We start from the raw sequence: 19,747 nt of genomic DNA on the forward strand, positions 1-19,747 counted from the left end.
CCTTGGTCCAGTAGCTCATCGATCTGCACCTTCAACTCCTTAAGCTCGTTCTACCCCATTCTATAAGGCGCCTTTGACACAGGTGTTGTACCAGGTACTACATCAATGCAGAAATCTACCACTCTTCAAGGAGGTAGCCCCGGTATCTCTTGGAACACCTCACTAAACTCAGATACTACCACAATGTCTGCAATAGTTACCTTCTGATCCACTGACTCCACATGTGCCAAAACTCGTGATCTCATGACATTATCTGACTTGAGGCAACGATAACGAAACATGGCTCCCCAGGTCTATGAAAGGATACCACCATGTCAAAGCAATCAATCACCGCATGCTGCGGTCTCAACCAATCAATCCCCAAGATCACATCATAGGTGTGGTCCAGAATCACAATCAACGAAGCAGTGAACTCTCTACTCCCAATCACAATCGGACAAGCCTTGCAGATTGTCTCTAACTCAAGAGACACTCCAAGGGGTGAAGTGACACATAAGGCATTCCCAAGAGGTATATGAATCAATCCTAGCATCTCTACTACCGAACTAGCAATAAATGAATGTGATGATCCTGTATCAAACAGTACTCTAGCTTCCACCCCTGTGTCTCGCTGACCCACTGCGAACACTCTAGCTTGGCCCATTGGTAGCTGTCTCTGCGGCCGTTCCTCTCTACCCTGAAGAGGTAGGGTACAATATCTAGCTATGTGTCCCACTTGCCCGCACCGGTGGCAGCCTGCTCTCTTCGGTTTCGGACATGCTGAGGCGTAATGTCCCATCTCGTTGCAGCCATAACACCTCACCGATGCCAATGGTCTAACTGGTGCAGCCCTGATAGCTAGGGGTGTTGCCCTTGTCGGAACCTGATAGTGGGGTCTTGGCCTCTTCCATGACCTACCCGTCGGCCCTGAATGCTCGCTGCCTGAACAGATTGCCTTGCCTTTTCCCTTTGCATCTCTACTCCCCACATCTCCTGCTCGAGTATTATTTGCTTGTTCCAAGCTCATGGCACTCTCAAATATCAACTCCTTTGTAGTTAGACAAAGAACTGATATCATGGTCATGTACTCCTGTTTCAGCCCTCGTAGATACTTCTGAGGTAAGGAGGTCGCACCCATAGGTCTGACATACCGGTACGGTTCCAAAAATGAGCATCATACTCTCTAACGGTCATGTCTCCATGTACCAGTGCCAGAAACTCAAGCTCTAAGTTCTCCTGTACTGAGGCTGGAAAATACTTCTCCCTGAAAATGGTAGTGAAACTTCCCCATGTGAATGTAGACACATCCACTGTCTGTCTCATGCTCTTCCACCAGTCTAGAGCATCACCTTTTAGAAAGAATGTAGTTATCTTTCTCTTCTCAATCTCTGTGCACTCTATCATTCAAAATAAGTCTCCATACCCTCGATCCAATGGTCAGCTACCATATGATCTAGTCCACCATGAAAGGTCGGCGCTGACAGTGCACTGATATCCTTGATCAGCTTCAACACTCGTCCATCATCTCTAACCGCAGTAACAATCTCAACCTGTTCTTCCTGTGGAGCAGCCTCCTCATAAAGGTTCTCCACGTTGCGGACTCGGCCTGTGGCCCTACCTCAACCTCGGCCTCTCGCCCGTCCTCGGCCCTGTCCTCGGACCTTATCCGAGTTCATCACCTTCAAACAATGAAACACTTAGTCAATACTTGTGAAGTCTCAAATTCAACCAAAACAGATTCAATAGATATCAACATGAAATTTCAGAATAAGATGAATCATCGAAGTATCATCACGATACTCCCTAGAGGACCAAACCATAAGGTATGGCTCCAAAAACACTCTCGCGTACCCGACGACATATCAATACCGAGGAGCATGTGATGGGTGCCCGCCTACAGTCAGATCATCGCTCCCGGATGATATTGATAATCGCCAAATACGTACTTAGGCTCTGATACCAACTATAACGACCCTAAAATTTTGAGCATAAAAACTCAAAATATTAAAGTCGTACGACACTAAAACAATCTCAAATGAATCGAAATCGTTTAAATGCACATCGGATCATTACTGAGTTCACAATACAACTCAGACAACCAATTATTACAAACTAAATTTATAATTCAACATTACATAAAATGGAAATGTAATAATCCTCACAATCTCTCACAAAACTCACAAATAAATCCTCACAAGTTCTCACACACAAATTCGCGCTAAAAATCTCACCACAAGCAGGATAATGAATAACTTCGAGTCTCCGGAGTCGTCTCTCAATCTCCACTAATCAACACCTGTGGAATTATCCCATACACCATCGGATTGGTGCACCGGGATTGTAAACACAAACCCGGTAAGCTTATAGCTCGTATGAGTAAAATGAAAATACACTCGCATATCAATATATACGAAAAATCCACAAATCAACAAATATAAATGCACTCATCAGTTAATGGACGGCCCATCTGGTTGTCCTAAAAATATATGAAATGAAAGTGCTCATGAGAAATCGGGCAACCCTTCTGGTTACCCAAATACATTTATAATACGGGTACTAATGAACGCTGGTACACATTTGTTACCCCTCACGTAGTACACCGCCGATATTGGGTAACCACCTGCTACCCAACATCAAAACAATATGAGTACTCATGAGCAGATAACCACCTGTTACCTCACATGCAGTACTCCGGCAGACAGACTAGAGCTCTAACTGTATCGTAACTTTCGCCCGGCCAAGGGCTAGGTTCCGACTTGCTAACACGTACAATAATCAGACCTCATATTGTACCAAAATCAAGTCCGAAGACAAATCAACATTTTAACAATCTCCATGTTAAAATCACGTACAATAATCACACATCATATTGGACAAATCAAAATCACATGCTCGATATAACTCTTATCATCAAAATGACATTATCACGATAAAATCATAACAGTACATTATATAGCAAACTATATATATATATATATGTACCTATTTACGATTTATACAATATATATATAATCTACTATATCATATACATGTCATATTTCATAAACAAGTCCGAAGACAAAACGTTTGACAAACACCATGTTAAAACCACGTACAATAATCACACCTCATATTGTACAAATTAAATCACATGCTCAATATATAATTCTAGTCATTGAAATGACATATTCACAATGAATTCATAACAGTATATAATATAGCAAACTATATATATATGTGCTTATTTACCATTTATACAAATATATATATATATCCCACTATATTATATACATGTCGTATTTCAATATTTAAAACTCTTGCAAAAATCTTGAATCACCGCAAGGGTAGATTCGTAAATATGTGAGATTTTACTCACCTTATCAACTCGAGCGTAATTCCACAATTCCCGAAGATAATTCTTTTCCTTGTTTTATTGATCACCTTGAAAAGATAAGAAAAGAATTTAGAAACGTTTCGTAAACCTTTAAATGCCATAACAGTAATAATCTGTTACTGTTAAGCAATTTCTGGTTTTACGAATTACTGTTCATTGAGTACTATTCACTATGTACTATTCACTATGTACTATTCACATATTTACTATTCACGTATTACTGTACAAATACTCATCCATTACGTATTCCTATACGAGTACATACTGTTTACGTATTTCTATACGTATAAATACTAGTCAAATGTACATACTGTCTTAGTACATATTAATTACTGATTTACCCTTATGAAATTACTTTTTACATTTACTGAAAGTAATTTATATTTGCATTTACTGTATGTAAAATAAATTTACATTTACCAGCGTAGGGTACACGCGCCACCTCCGGCAAACCACGTGTGGCGCTCACGCGCCACTCACTTTGGCAGCGCGTGGGGCACACGCGCCGAACCTATGGCCGGCATGTAGCACGCCACCGCCGCCCCATTTCTCCCCCTCTCCTTCTTCTTCGTCCCTGCACGGCCCAAGGCCACCTCCTGACCATCTCACGCACTCACACGCGCTGCCTACGGCGGTGGTGCTCAACTCTCCGTCAAAATCCTCCCAATCCATCTAAAAATATCACACAATCATCACAACCATGAATTGAATGCATCCTTACCTAGATCGGAGCGCAAAATACGTTGGAAAGGATTGAATCGTCGACGAGCTTCTCGCAGGATCTTCGATCGTTGATCCGGCTCCTTGGTGGCGAAGCGAGGCACGGGGTGCTAGAGGGTGGCATTTGAGGGTCTCGCGATGCCCTAGGAAACGGCGGTGAGGGACACCGCAGCTTGGAGGCGAAGATAGGGTGCGAGGCAGAGGAAGGCTCGGGTAGAGAGAGAGAGAGGCTCTCAGCGGCGAGACGGAGCGCCGCAAGCTCGGGGTCGACTGCGGATGAGTGGGTGATGCTTCTGGGCTAGGCGGTGTGCATCACGGAGGCCGGTCGGTGAGGTTGCAGGCGAAGCTTGAGGGAGGGAGAGAGAGACTCGGGGAGGGTGAGAGAGAAGGAGGGAGGCGCGGGTGAAGGGTTTCCAGAAATGGAAACCCTAATCCCTAATTTTTTCTATTTATACTCGTTTCCAAAATCGGAAATGAACTCCCGACGTTAATAACTTTCACCTCCGACGTCCGATTAGGACGTGTCACATGTCCTCGCATTCGTATCGATGAGCTCTACGACTTTCGTGAAGAAAGTTTTTACAAACGATCGACGGAATAAAAGTCGATATATACGTTGCAGAAACGTAACGTTTTTACTAAATAAACGTTCCGAAACGTTTCCGTTCGAGTTTCGAAATTTTGCAAGCAATCCAAATTTCATTTTAATGAATTTCTAGAAATTAAACAATCCAAACATCGTTCCGAAAAAATCGGGTTATTACATTTATCTAAGCTTCAATCTCACAATATTTAGATATTTTATTCAGCATGTGTATCTAAGAACATATGGCATCTCAGCTTGGAAGGATCTGTGAGGTAGGTTTGAATAGTTTTTGCAAGGAAATGGTTAGAGGCATTAACTAGTTCAATCTCTCCCCCTAGGTTATTCCCAGCTAATTTAAGCTTGGGAGTTTGAGGCATTAACTTAAGAGGTGAAAAAAAGTTCAAAGTTAGTGTTACCGTCATGGCTCACAAAGTCATTGTAGGACAAGTAGAGGTACTGCAACTGAGGCTAGATGGCAGCTCCTCTATTTCTTCCCTTTAATAGCTGGGTTTTACAGATTTTAGCCATTTCGTGAAGAACAATCTTCCGTACTAAACAAATGCATGCCCCTCTCTACTCAGTGTTGATCCAAAACCAATAGATACCAAATATAGGTTTTGAGTTCTCATATGTGCCTTATTTTCTGTAATATTGATACACGAAAGTAACGTAACCTGCGTTTTGTATTGAGAACGTGACTGGAATGTTGCTGGATACTAATTACATACTATATAGTTGTGCTCTGAATTTTTCAAATTTGGGAGGTTCTGTTATGTTCTGAGATGTAGCGCAATCAGAGATCATTCAGTGATTAATCTCCAGGTAAGCTGTCTATTTGATTATTGTTTTGATTTTTTGTGCACGCATCTTTGGGTGGTGGGTTAGATTGATCATGCTTTCTTCATCCTTGTGCACAAAGTTGAAAGGTCCATGGTCACTTATCTCCTGGCTGGTACATGATTTAACTGTGTCTCACTCGTTTGTCAATTGCAATTCTCTTTGTTTAAAGTCCTACATGAGCATGCATTATGTTGTTGGAAATTATTGTACTTAACTTCAGAATTGGTTTTTGTTTGATGCTATAATTCTTTCATCTTTGCTCTGGTTCAAGTTCAGTTATCTTGATTATTTATATGTCCTGTAGTTTATGGGCTGTTGGCCTATAACTTCAATCTTATACATATTTCTCTCTGTTTTTTTTTTTTTACATTTATTTCCATTCTGATTCATGCTTTGGCATGTTTCACTTACTATGCCTCGAAGCGAGTCTCTTAGATTGTTTTCTGCATTTCTATCATCAAGGTTTTATTTTTACTTTTTTCCTTTCGAAATTACTATTTTTTTTTTCAATTGACAAAACTGATAAGAATTGCCATCATCTTCAAAATCAAGTTGATTACAAGCTTCTTATTAAACTAAAATAGTTTAAAAGCTGAAATTTTAGCATGAGCATTGCTGTTTATTTCTTGGCGATTAAACTTATTTGTTTAGCAATACTTGAACCTGGCAGAAAAGATAATTTCAAATCATTCCAATTTAAATATATTTATGTGTGTGTATATTTACCCTGGCGATTTTATTTATAGTTTTATACACTTGCAGTACAAAGATAAATGGATAATGATACTTTAAATGACAACTAAATGTTCTCCCAAATCTACTTTGGAGCAGTAAGACTTGCCTCTTTCGGGAATTTGATTTTCTACAAAAAATGACCAATTTTATGGTTATATTGGTATGGCACTTATTTCTTGAAAAAGTCGATATCCAGGAATCTGGAGTGTAGAGTGGTATCCCAGAACACAGTGATTCCCACAAATTCATGAGTGATCTGTTGTTCTGGTTTTGAAATACATTTTTATTGAGTGAATACTGTGTATGCAGCCTTCAGAAAAAAAAAAAAGAGAGAGAGAGAGCTTAGCCTGCATACCATCATTAATTCCCCTGCTTATAAAATCACAACGGGGCCTGAACATGGTGTCATTCTCCGTATGAAGAGTTTGTGACTTGTTGATGATCGAGAAGCTCCAGGCCTCTTGTGTTAAAGGTCAAAATATTCGTATCAATGCCCCCGGATTGCAGTAACACTAAGTCGTTGACGAATAATAGACAAAATCCATCACAGTTGTATTCACAAATTAGTAGTATTATCAGCCTTGGACTTGGATGTAAAGAAATTACAATGTTGTCACACCAGTGAGGATCTTAAAGGTTTGGTATAGTTTGTGTAACTATATGATATATCTGTGTACTGTTTTGCGTTGTTATTTAGTTAAGATGAAGAGAATCATGTCAGTAATTAACTGGAATGTGACAAGTTCAACAACCTTTTTAAAGATGAACGAGATTGAGTGAACGACTTATCTTATTCTTATTATAACCATGAAATTGTCATTCTTCAGATAGACGAAATTGCCTCTCTGAGTTTATCTCTGGTGTCAAGTTTATATTCCTCAATCTATTACTGTATATAGAACAGCTCCACCCCCTCCTTCAATCTTTCCTGCTTACGATGTTATCCTAGGGTCAAAAATCTAGTGCTTCAACTCTCAAAAACCTACAACTGGTGTATACTTCATCTCTCCTTTACAGTTTTACTTTTGGAGATAATATGCCAACTCTCTCTGATACATAAACTAGGTGTTGTAGTTTTATAATCTAAACATTATAAAACTAAAACAAAGTTCAAATCTTCATTTCAAACGACCAAAATAATACTGTGAGTCAGTGACTGAAGTGGCAGTCCATTCTTTAGGTTTCCAATTGAGCTACTTTTTCTTCCCTTGTTCTTTTGGTAAATTTCCAATTTCCAATTGAGCTACTTAACTAGTGTTCTCGTGGGTAATTAACAACGCAACAAAAAGAAACAGTCCCGTCCAAATAAGCAAGGCCAAAAGCCTATGATAACCGTTCTGTTTTTTTATGGTTTATAGTAGAACTAACATCACCATTCCAGACTTGAAGCAAAATCCAAGTCTAAATTGTCTGGAAACAATATAATAAATAATCATCGTGTTTTTACAAATGCCGCAATAAAGTGGATGAGCCACACAGAACCAGCTATATTTGCCTGGGTATCTAATACCGATTCTGATGAGTGACGAGCTCAAATCTAAGCTTTGCACCCTTATGATGAGTTAAGATCATGCGAGGATTTCAAGAGAAAAGAGACCTACTCTTGTTTCGCTCCAGTCGATCTTCTCTCTGTTGAAACAAAATTTCAATCATGATTAGTGATACTGCAAACAGATTATTCCACCATTTACTACATAAAATTCATGTTTGTAAACCTAAAACACAATGTACGGGCTTCAAAATTATTTACAGATCATTCATGCAATAACCAAGTCATTTTATCTTTTAAAGATATGTGGAGCACTTATTTTTCGAATACCCCTGGGATTTAACAGTCTGAACAGAATATGATCAAGTTGCAGGCAGTCTTCAAAACAGAGAACCACAAAAACCCTAGTGTATTTCTAGGTGGGAAGGACTTGTACACCAGAACATACACATATTTATATTACAGTATATAATTTATTGATATTCAGAGCCATAGTGAGCCTTTCATAACATCAATAATGGTACGTTATGAAATACTGAAAACCATTAACATTAAGTATCTAAAAGCAACATTACCTCCTTTTTCTTGCATTCTTTATAGTTATCAAATTGTTCTTGACATTTGCTCTTGTCTGAGTTATACTTTTCTAGACCTGCAAATTTTACCAAAAAAACAAAATCAATATTTGGCCTAAAAAACTGAAAAGCCTTCCTAGAGACTAACTCTTATGAGCAAGTGAACAATAAAGTAAAAATCAAGAACCAAGTCAGCAAACATTTACTAGTATCTATCCATTATATGTGTGTATGTGCACCATGTGTGCATACACCAACTGGATGTACAGATAGACTACAAGAGAATTTCATTGTCAGCAACATACACCCTCCAATATAACCATATCATAAAAAGCTAAGACACTATACTTCCTTCTCAATGTCATGATCACACTTGAGCTATATACAAGAAAAGATTTAACCAAGAAAAGGCAATAAACTTAATGTCAGCTAAAAGTGCCATAGAAGAGATGACAGTGTAACCAACGTGACATGTTTCACAACTAGGAGGATTAAAGAAGAGAGCTATATCTCATGTGAGTATCTGATTTGTTGATCATACATCAATTAAGTCAGTAAATATTATATCACTTACGATATACAAATCAGCTGCTGAAATAACTTACTATGATGAATGTGAATGAAGCTTTCTGAAAGTAAAATCACTAGAGAAAGAAATGGAGGCTAGATTGTGGTAAACCAGACACAACTACACTTTTGAGGGTTCCTAACATTTAGATAACCCACACTGAGGAAAACCTTACCCAAAAGCCAGGCTACCAGCCTGGGGAGGGAATGCTGCTACAATAACTTACTGAAAAATTAAATCGAAGCAAGTATATCTTATACAACCCTGTTGCCTACCTAGTCTGCAATCTTCAAATCTTTAGGTTAATAATTAATCCAACTCCAATTCTAGACTCTGATGGTAAGTATCGTCAATAGAACTCTGGAAGTTGTCTCATTAGTTGAATACTGCACATCCTCCAAAAAACTATATAGTTTCATTTAGCAGCCCCATTCAGTTTCTGTCTTAAGGCAATCGTTTTTCAGCATTTAGTTCATTACAATATCAGCTCCCTAAAGTGACTTCAGTGTTAGACTAAGCCAGCAGCATCACATACAAGTAGAGCTCATTATAAAGGGCCTATCACATAATTTATGGAGCAAATTCAAAAGGAAAAATAGCATGCATTTTCTAATACACATATAAGATAATGACTCCGGTCTACATCGAGCCTCATCACCTAATTTAAACATAGCCAATTCTATGCACAATATATCATTTTCTGTTCAAAAGTAACTTACAAATAACTTAAAGCCATTATTACGACCACCACACCCACATTAAAGTCTCATCCCCACATAGAGTGTTGGTCTAAGCCTCAGGTATTCACTTGTGTCTTACGCCACTATCCAGTCCCCAGGACTCACCAAGCAATTACCAATGTCATACAGTATAAGAAAGTCCCAAAAGCACACCTTGAACAACTGGGGTAAGTTTTATGAAACAGCCAATGATTTTTACTCGAGAGAAAAATCATCTATATAATTCTATGAAACTAATAATGTGTATCTCAGGGATGTGTGATCCCATATTGGCATAGCCTCTATCATTCCCAGAGATACGAAACCATCCATCCACCTCTAAAATTCTTAATCAAATAACTACTATGGAACCTTGTTCTGAACCAAAAGCTACTAACTTTATTACATTCAACTCAAACAAAGAATACCCAATACACTGATACAGACTAAAACCCTCAAAAGAGTTAAACCCAAATACGGTCAATTATGTTAAACCCAGAAAGGATCAGATAAGTTAAAGCAAACCCAGCAAGAACATAACAAAAAGATACATCCTTTTTCACTACGAGTCAGAAACCCATTTGATAAAGGGCCATGCTATAGTTAGCTAAACAATAAGGAAAGACGATAAACAAAAGAAAGAGAAAAGGAGATGGGTTTAAAGTAGAGGCTTACATTTGAGAGAGGCAGTGTACTGCTGATAACATTGAGAATCAGAGATTCTAGCAGCGCTTGGGTATGGAGCTGTTGACGCACTCGATGATAATGAAGCCATTGATAAAGCTTGGATATCTACTCTCTTCTATTCTCGGCTCTCTTGATTTAAACATTAAATGCAATCAAGGGGAGGCCCCAGCGAGGCAAAAGCACCGAAGCCATAACAAAATGACGACGGCAATATTGGTAAGATAACAAACTTTTACTTTTTTACTTTTACCTTTGATAGATTGGACCATGTCCGCAGACCAAGTGTACCTAGTACATGTCATACTGGCTTCATTTTATTTCTTTTAGAGTGTGTGACACTGACATTGAAAGCAAATTTTGTCAACAATCTCAACATTGAAATATAAGATAGGAATGGATCCTTGGACGTGGTTAAACAACTAGACTTTCCTTTGCATCATATGCTCTTCATTAACCGTCAGCAATGAGACAAAATTCTTCATGAACAGTTAACGAAAGACTAGTCATTTAATCAAGTAGCCATCATCTCGGCAATTTCATTGTCTCACTATTTCTGTGTTTGATTTAGATAATATGTTTATTTCCGATGTGGGACTCATGCTTCCTTTTGCCTCGATGACAGCTCAAGTTAAAGTGATATCAATGATCATGGCAATCTTTTCCTTCCCCTCTCAAACGACCTCGAAGAATTTTTCTTTTTTCTCTATTGCTCTTCTTTCTCTTTTCTACAACCACTATATCATAATTGGTGAGAGGAAAATGTGTTCTTAATTTTCTCCAACAAAAACCATTTGAGAGTGAGAGTGACAGAGAAAACAAAAGAAATCGTATGGCAAATACTAATACTACAACAAAAGAAGTATCTTCATCATCAACATCCAAGTTCATAAAATGTGTGACAGTTGGAGATGGTGCTGTTGGAAAGACATCCCTTCTCATCTCTTACACTAGCAACGCTTTCCCTACTGTATAAAGTTTCTCACCTTCAACCTCCATATAAATCTCAGTCCTTTCTTTTCTGGCTGTTTCTTTCCTCGCTCCATGCCATGTCTTTTCTCTTCATATTGTTGTATTGTTCATAGTTTTAATTTCCTTCATGAAGGATCTTTGTTCTTTCTGTATCCTTGAACTTCTCTTCCTCTTCCTCTTCTTCTTGGCAGGATTATGTTCCAACTATATTTGATAACTTCAGTGCTGGTTGATGGATAGTCTGTGAATTTGGGTCTTTGGGATACTGCCGGTACGAGCTATTTTCTCTCACTCTCTTATAATTTTCAGCTTAAGAGGGTTAAGATTTATTGAAGTACTTTCTCATACATAGCCATTGTACAAGTTGATAAACTCAACTTCGGATATCAGTCGAAGAATAAATGAAATTGTTATTGATTAGTGCTAGTCCATAAAGTTGTCAACTGCATAATGATATTATGATGTTTTCAAACATGTCAATGATTGTGAGCATTACACCTGCATGAGATCCCGAAAAGGTCTCAATTAGGAAAAACCATATTTATGAAAAGAAAAGAAATTGAATGCATTTCAATGGTAACTCATCCATGTGTATCAATTATCAACGACAACTTAAATGCCTTCTCTTTTGCTTTGGAGAAAGAAAAAAAAGCCTTTTGGAGATAATAGTACCTTTCTGAGCTAATTAACATTATCATATGTTGTAAATGCATATATGAGTACTTCATACTGTTAATTAGTATATTAACAAAATAAAACTAACCACTGTAAATTTTATAACGTAGGTCAAGAAGATTACAACAGGCTAAGGCCTCTTAGTTACAGAGGGGCTGATATTTTTCTTCTTGCATTTTCCCTCATTAGGCCTAGCTTTGAAAACATATCAAAGATAGTAAGCTTCTTTTTTCTCTAGCAGTGTGGGAGTGTCCTATCCTAAGCTCAAGGTTCACTTTTTCAATTTGCATATGCAGCTAGGGAAGTATGATACTTACCAAAATCTATGTGTTCTCTCTTCTCTTTTGACCTGTTGCATGTTATATTGGAGAAGTGGGTTCCAGAGCTTAGACATTATTCCCCAACCGTGCCCATTATTCTCGTGGGGACTAAACTAGGTAATCCCTTTTTTCCACTACCAAATCAATTCAAATTTGATAATTTGACAGATATGCCTTTCTTTTTCCCTTAAGTTTCAATGTATGCTCCAAAATAATTGAGTTTGATTGAAAGACAGGGTCGTAAAAGATGCAAAACATCTGTCTCAGTTTTATTCCTAAACAGTCTAAACTCTAATTGGTTTTAAGTTGGAGATTTCTATCAAGGAAGAGAAAGAATATGTAAAGTATACATAAAAACTGCTTGCATGCTCTGATGTTCATAGGATGTGGAACCCTGCTAAGTTATACCCACTTAAACAAAATACTGATGTGCACTGTAAAACGAGGGGTTGGCATGGATAAGAATCTTTACTCATACTAATGGGTTACTATTCATGATACAAATGCTTATGTCTTTGTTGAATTTGCAATTGTTTCATTCTAATCATATATATATGCTTCAACAAAATACACAGATTTGCGAGAAGGCAGACAGTTCCTAATGAATTACCCTGGGGCATGTACCATCTCAACTGAACAAGTAAATAAACTTCTATCTTTAAATCCTTCTCCACATATACTGATTTGTCCTTGCATGTTAATATTTCTTTTTGGCTATTAAGAAAGCAAATGAACAAAAGGAAAAGAAGTAGAGTGAAAACTTTCATAGAATATTAATCTTGTTCAATATAATCACTTTTGATGTTTTAGGGTGAAGAACTGAAAAAGAGAACAGGAGCAGTGGCTTATATAGAGTGCAGCTCAAAGACACAGCAGGTATACGTCTCAGATATTGTGAATAAATATGTGATCATATTTCATTATTAGAACCAAGTAAAGGGCAATGAATTTCCGTTATTGTCATTTTTCAATGTCATCATCAATACTTGATCTGCTTGACATGTTTTTAGTTTGATTCAACACTTCAATGCAAACACAACACTGAGTGATAATTATGGAGAAACAGTTGGAACATATATTGGATGTAATTGGCATTTGCAGATTTGCTGTATTGAGACATCTACGGAAACTAATCCTAAGTAGTTATAGTTGATATGTTTTCATTCATTGTAACGGATACGTAATCTTCTCCTTAATAGTAGCTAGCTGGAATGAAGGAGTTAACTACTCTCCTATCCTGTATATATTGTATCATTCACGTTGAATGGGATAATCAATCAGTTTTACACCAGAATCATTCTTATTATGGTATCAGAGCCTTCGTGCTCTTGAGGACCAACCAAACACAAAACCTAAAACTACAACCCTGCCGAAACAATGGGAGGTGAAGATAAAAAAGCAACAGCTTCAGACAAAGCTCCGGCATGGGAAAATTCCAATCATCCTTTGCATATTCATCATTCAGATCAACCAGGAGCCATCTTGGTTCCACAACTTCTGGCAGAAGACAACTTCAACACATGGATAGACAACATGAATGCAGCGCTTCAGATCAAAAACAAAATAGGATTCGTTGATGGGACTCTATCTAGGCCCAAGAAGAACCCAGATGAGCAGAATCAAAGGAATCGATGCGATATTTTAGTCAAAACTTGGCTGAAAGCGTCGATGTCCAAGGAAATTGGCAAGAGCTTTTCTCATTGCAAGAATTCAAGGACGATATGGCTTGAGTTACACGAAATGTTTGGACAAACAAATATTGTTCAGCTCTTTCATATTGAAAATTTAATCCATAATTGTCAGTAGGGATCTCAAACTGTCACAGCCTTCTTCACTCAGCTCAAGAGCCTTTGGGATGAGAAGGAAGATCTCTGTAACATTCCTTCTTGCACTTGTGAGGCAGGAGATGAATTGGAAAAATATGTTGAGACTCAAAAGATCATGAAGTTTTTGATGGGATTGAGCGATGAATTTGCCACTACTCGAAGCCACATTATTGCAATGGATCCACTTCCTTCATTAAACAAAGTGTTTTCCATTTGTATCAGACATGAAAAGCAAGTGGCAGTTGCAGCAAATAAATCCACAATGCAACCTTCTGAAGCAACTGCATTCCATGTTCAGCAGCAACATAGGGACGACTCCCTTTCTGAATCCTTCGTGGGTTACACACGCAAAGCAGGACATGGTTCCAGCAACAATGACTGCAGACCAAGATGCACAAAATGTGATCGATCCAATCATACCACTGAAAATTGCAGGGCACATTTGCATTGCAACACTTGTGGCTATAAAGGGCACACAGCTAATAATTGCAAGGCTCACTTGTGCTGCACCTTCTGCAACTACAGAGGCCACGTAGTTGAAGAATGTAACAAAAAGAAGAGATTCATGCGAACTGGAGAAGGTTCAAGCCGAGTGAATCACATCTCAACACACTGCACAAATCAGAATCAATCTCTCAAATCCTCCTTGCGTGCACAATTGCTGGAACTCCTTCAAGAAGATCAATCTTTAAGTCAGTCATCAGTGAATCCAAACGGTAAATTACCAATTATGAGGAACTTTCTGGTAAGGCTACTTCCTTAGCCAATACTTGTTGTCATACACCAACTTGGCTTATTGACAGTGGTGCCAGTGATCATATAGTCTGTGATGATAAATATCTTACTACAAAGAAACTTGCCATGAATTACACTGTGTGACTCCCTTCCGGTGCAACTGCTCATGTTACATATATTGGAACTGTCGTGTTTCCCTCACAATTAAAGCTTGAGAATGTGCTATGTGTGCCCTCATTTTATCTGAACTTGATATCTGTTAGCAAGCTAGCTTGTGACTCATTCTACATCACCATCTTTCTAAGACGAATTTGTATTGTGCAGGACCTACGATCGGGGAAGACGATTGGGACAAGAACTGAGAGGGAGGGAGTCTATTGCCTGGACATTCACCAGAAAGCAACGTGTAATGTGGCTCAAGTTCATTCGCCAAATCTTTGGCATCAAAGGATGGGACATCCATCACAACGAGTATTTTCATTATTACCTTTTTCCAAGAACAATTGCTTACCAAATAATTGCTTAATTTGCCCTTTGGCCAAGCAAACTAGACAACCATTTTCTTTAAGTACTACTTCCAGTAAAGAATGTTTTGAGTTGATTCATGTTGATATTTGGGGTGGTTATCATGTTCCTTCACTCACTGGTGCACAATTCTTCTTAACCATTGTTGATGATTATTCAAGGGGTACATGGGTCTATCTCATGAAACACAAGTCTGAAACACGTTCCCTTCTTGTTAGCTTTGTCCATTTGGTCGAAACTCAATTCAATAAACACGTCAAAGTCATTCGAAGTGACAATGGTCCCGAGTTTTCCATGCCTCAATTTTATGCTTCTAAAGGCATAGAACATCAAACCACTTGTGTCAATACTCCCCAACAGAATGGAGTTGCAGAAAGAAAGCATCGCCACCTATTAAATGTGGCTCGTGCTCTTCTTTTCCAAGCTAATTTGCCAAAAGAGTTTTGGGGGGAAGCCATTTTGACTGCCAGTTATCTCATTAATCGAACACCAACCCCAAATTTAAATGGGAAAACACCTTTTGCAAGGCTCTACTCAAAGGAACCAACACATGATCACCTCCGAGTATTTGGTTGTCGCTGTTTTGCCTCCACACATCCATCCAAGCCAAGCAAATTTGATCCAAGGTCAGTTGAGTGCATATTCTTAGGGTACCCACATGGTAAGAACGGCTATCGAGTTTATGACTTAAAGAATGAGAAAATCTTCTTTTTTCGAGATGTAATTTTCTTTGAGTCTGATTTTCCTTATCAAGATAAAATTTCAAACACTCCTAATTCTTCTCCACCATCTCCTCCTCATCACACTCCTAACTCTTCTCCACCATCTCCTCCTCATTCATCTTCCTATGACTTTGTCAAGTCAACGTGCACAAATCACGCACCAAACTCTCTTTCTTCTTCTTCTGAAACACAACCTTCTGAAACTATTCGTCATTCCTCCACAGAAGATCTTGCTTCCAACCTCCCTGATAGCATGATTTTAGGCTCACCTTCTACCACTTCAACCCCTGTTCTACAACCTACCTCTTCCGCAAACACTACTATTTCTCTTCCCACAAACACAAATTCTTTACCTAGTCCTTCCACACATGTGTCTGATAATCTGCCTCCTCTTCGTCGATTCACTCGCCCGACACGAACATCAAGCATATTAAAAGACTTTCACATCGAGGCAACTCTCCCCTCACATACTGTTTCATCTTCTTCACCGACCGAGGTCTCATCTTCTATATCAAATGTATTATCATATGATCGATTATCTCCTGCACATAGAGCTTTTATTGCTGCTCTAACCATGCACCGTGAGCCTACATCTTTTTTCCAAGCAGTTCTTGATCCAAAATGGCGTACAACCATGCAAGAAGAAATATGTGCATTGCAGACTAACCGTATTTGGAGCCTCGTGCCATTGCCATAAAATACACACCATATTGGTTGCAAATGGGTGTATAAAATCAAGTACAATCCTAATGCCAGTGTGGATAGATACAAGGCACGCCTTGTTGCTAAAGGCTACAGTCAAGTTGAAGGAATTGATTATCGTGAGACATTTGCGCCTATTGCTAAGCTTACTACAGTAAGAATTCTTCTCACCTTATCTGCTCTCCAGGGATGGCATCTTCATCAGCTCGACATCAGCAATGATTTCCTTCATGGGGATTTATATGAGGATATTTACATACAGCTTCCTCCTGGTTTCGGAGGAAAGGGGGAGACACGAGTTTGCAAGTTACGTAAGTCATTATATGGACTTAAACAAGCATCAAGACAGTGATTTATCAAATTATCCAATGCTCTCAAAGAAGCTGGTTTTCAACAGTCCTGGTCAGATTACTCCTTATTTACAAGAAATCATAGAGGTCGTTTCACAGTCTTGTTGGTATATGTTGATGACATTATTCTAGCAGGAAACCACCTTGATAACATATCAAGTGTGAAAAAGTACCTATCTGACAAGTTCAAGCTACGAGATATGGGAGTGTTGAAGTACTTCCTTGCATAGAAGTTGCTCGATCCAAACAAGGGATTGTCCTGAGCCAATGAAAATATGCGTTGGAGATACTAGAAGACTCAGGTTTTCTTGGAGCAAGGCCTACCACATTTCCAGTTGAGTACAATAGTACTCTAACACAAGGAGAAGGAAAGTTGTTGCCTGATCCGTCACAATATCGGAGATTGGGAGGAAGATTAATCTACCTAACTATCACAAGGCCGGACATTGTATATGGTGTTCATATCCTCAGTAAGTTCATGGACAAGCAACGAGAACCACACCTAGAAGCTGCTCATAAAATTCTTCGGTATTTGAAACATACACCTGGCCAAGGATTACTTCTACCATCTAAAGGTACTTTGCAGTTAAGAGCTTATTGTGATGCAGATTGGGCGAGATGCAGAGATACCAGAAGATCTATTACTGGTTATTGTATTTTCCTTGGTAATGCACCTATATCTTGGAAAACAAAGAAACAAAGTACAGTGTCTAGATCAAGTGCAGAAGCTGAGTATAGGTCTATGGCCTCTACTTGTTGTGAGATTACATGGTTGCAAAATATCTTGAGGGACTTGAACATCAAAGGTACACAACCAGCATTACTATTTTGTGATAACCAAGCTGCTCTCCATATTGCATCTAATCCTGTCTTCCACGAGCGCACAAAACACATTGATATTGACTGCCATGTTGTGCGTGAAAGGATCCAGAGAGGACTTGTTCAAACTGCACATATTCGAACAGCAGAGCACCCTGCTGATATTTTTACAAAGCCACTACATCCTAAACAGTTTACAAAGCTGTTAAGCAAGTTAGGTGTAATCAACATACACTCTAACTTGAGGGGGAGTATTGAGACATCTACGGAAACTAATCCTAAGTAGTTATAGTTGATATGTTTTCATTCATTGTAACAGATACGTAATCTTCTCCTTAATAGTAGCTAGCTGGAATCAAGGAGTTAACTACTCTCATATCCTGTATATATTGTATCATTCACGTTGAATGGGATAATCAATCAGTTTTACACCAGAATCATTCTTATTATGCTGAAAGCATAGTACTAAATTTGCAGAACGTGAAGGCTATTTTCGACGCAGCTATTAAGTTGGCTCTCTATCCTTCAAAGTCCAAGAAGCACAAGAGAAAACTGATGCCCTGCAATGTTGTCTAACCTAGTATATATATTTCTCGGCATGTTCATCCTTTACTTCCCCATGCATTTCTTTTTCATCCTTTTGTTCTTTTCTAGGAGAAAGTTTGAACGTAGATTGATTGTGTCTTTAATTGTAATATATGCAACCAGAAATGCTCTAGAAAATTTCAGAAACTGTATATGCTTTAACGTCCATCTTTGTAATTACCTTTTCTTTTGGCGAAATGTATGCTCTCTTAGATTTCAACACTCGCACATTTCAGCTTTTATTTCGGCTATCCACATATTAAAATATGAAAAATTATTATATGTACCCAAGGTTATAAAAAACGCTAGGCGTTAATCGGGTGGACAGCTGAAAACCAGCGCCCAGAGGATTAAATGGAGATTAATCGGATTTGTATTTTTGTATATATTTTAAATTTTTAATAACAAATAATTATATAAATATAATTAAAATAAGAATATAATGCATGAAATTAATGTAAAAAAATATATAATGTCTAGAATACTGAAAATACATATGTTCTTAATCCTTAATCCTTAGAAATGTTCAACAATATTGATCTAATGATCTTAGCCTCTTAGGAAAAAAAATACAATTCAACAACAATGAACTTAGGAAAATCAATAATAAGAAACACAATTCACCAACCATTTGGAAAATAAGAAAAACAATTCAAACAACGGGAATGCATTCTTACAAGCCTATTCCTCGGAGCTCATAAAATTCTTCTTCTCTGTATCCTTCAAGTACTAATTATGTATCTGAATCAAACTCAAAATTCAGAACTTAAAAAATATTGCCTAGCCGCCCAGCCGCCTAATACCGTCGTTTAGCACAAAATTGCGGCGGCCAGGGGTCTCTGGGCGCCTAGGCGGCGATTTTTAGAACATTGTATATATCTGTATATAGTTTATCTGGCGTACTCCTTTAATATTATTGGTTCATTTTTACTGTGTTTATTTCTGATTGATTACTCATATTTAAATAATATTTTATGTCTTTCACCGCGTACATATACCACACTATGAAGTTCATTAACATATATATTGGTCAAAGTAACAAGAAACTCCACTCATCAGTGCTGCTTGGTACCTAAATCATGTGGTGTAGATTGTAGAAGCTTACCATCTTGTGATTGTTGTCCATCCTTTCTTGAAAGACAACTCTTGCTCTTTGTAAACACCTTGAGCATTAGAAATGAAGCTCGAAATCTTGCGGTTTTCGTATTCTTTCTTTTACCAACTTTAACAGCTTCGACCACAATGAGT

At 38.2% G+C, this 19,747-nt stretch overlaps 3 protein-coding genes across 3 annotated transcripts in view; 2 read left to right on the plus strand and 1 right to left on the minus strand.

Moving 5' to 3' along the window:
• LOC126801642 (60S ribosomal protein L37a) overlaps window positions 1-18,605 on the plus strand; it is a 103,867-nt gene extending 85,262 nt beyond the window's left edge. The window contains exon 6 of the mRNA XM_050529064.1: window positions 18,594-18,605. The gene's annotated coding sequence lies outside the window, so the exon portion shown is untranslated. The remainder of the gene's footprint in view (window positions 1-18,593) is intronic.
• Window positions 7,524-10,405, minus strand: LOC126801643 (cytochrome c oxidase-assembly factor COX23, mitochondrial). The gene is made up of 3 exons (XM_050529065.1): window positions 10,260-10,405; window positions 8,298-8,374; window positions 7,524-7,862 (listed from the first exon to the last, which is right to left on the minus strand). Exons 1-3 carry the CDS (start codon window positions 10,357-10,359, stop codon window positions 7,815-7,817), a joined length of 225 nt encoding a protein of 74 aa, XP_050385022.1. The 5' UTR covers window positions 10,360-10,405; the 3' UTR covers window positions 7,524-7,814.
• LOC126801639 (rac-like GTP-binding protein RAC2) lies at window positions 11,101-18,534 on the plus strand. The gene is given in 8 exon segments (XM_050529061.1): window positions 11,101-11,238; window positions 11,432-11,460; window positions 11,462-11,511; window positions 12,026-12,132; window positions 12,289-12,352; window positions 12,811-12,875; window positions 13,046-13,111; window positions 18,392-18,534. Coding segments are annotated over 8 exon segments (618 nt in total). The 3' UTR covers window positions 18,491-18,534.
• Window positions 18,606-19,747: the final 1,142 nt, after the last annotated feature.

The sequence above is a fragment of the Argentina anserina genome, chromosome 7 (assembly GCF_933775445.1).
Source record: "Argentina anserina chromosome 7, drPotAnse1.1, whole genome shotgun sequence".
NCBI lineage: Eukaryota > Viridiplantae > Streptophyta > Magnoliopsida > Rosales > Rosaceae > Argentina > Argentina anserina.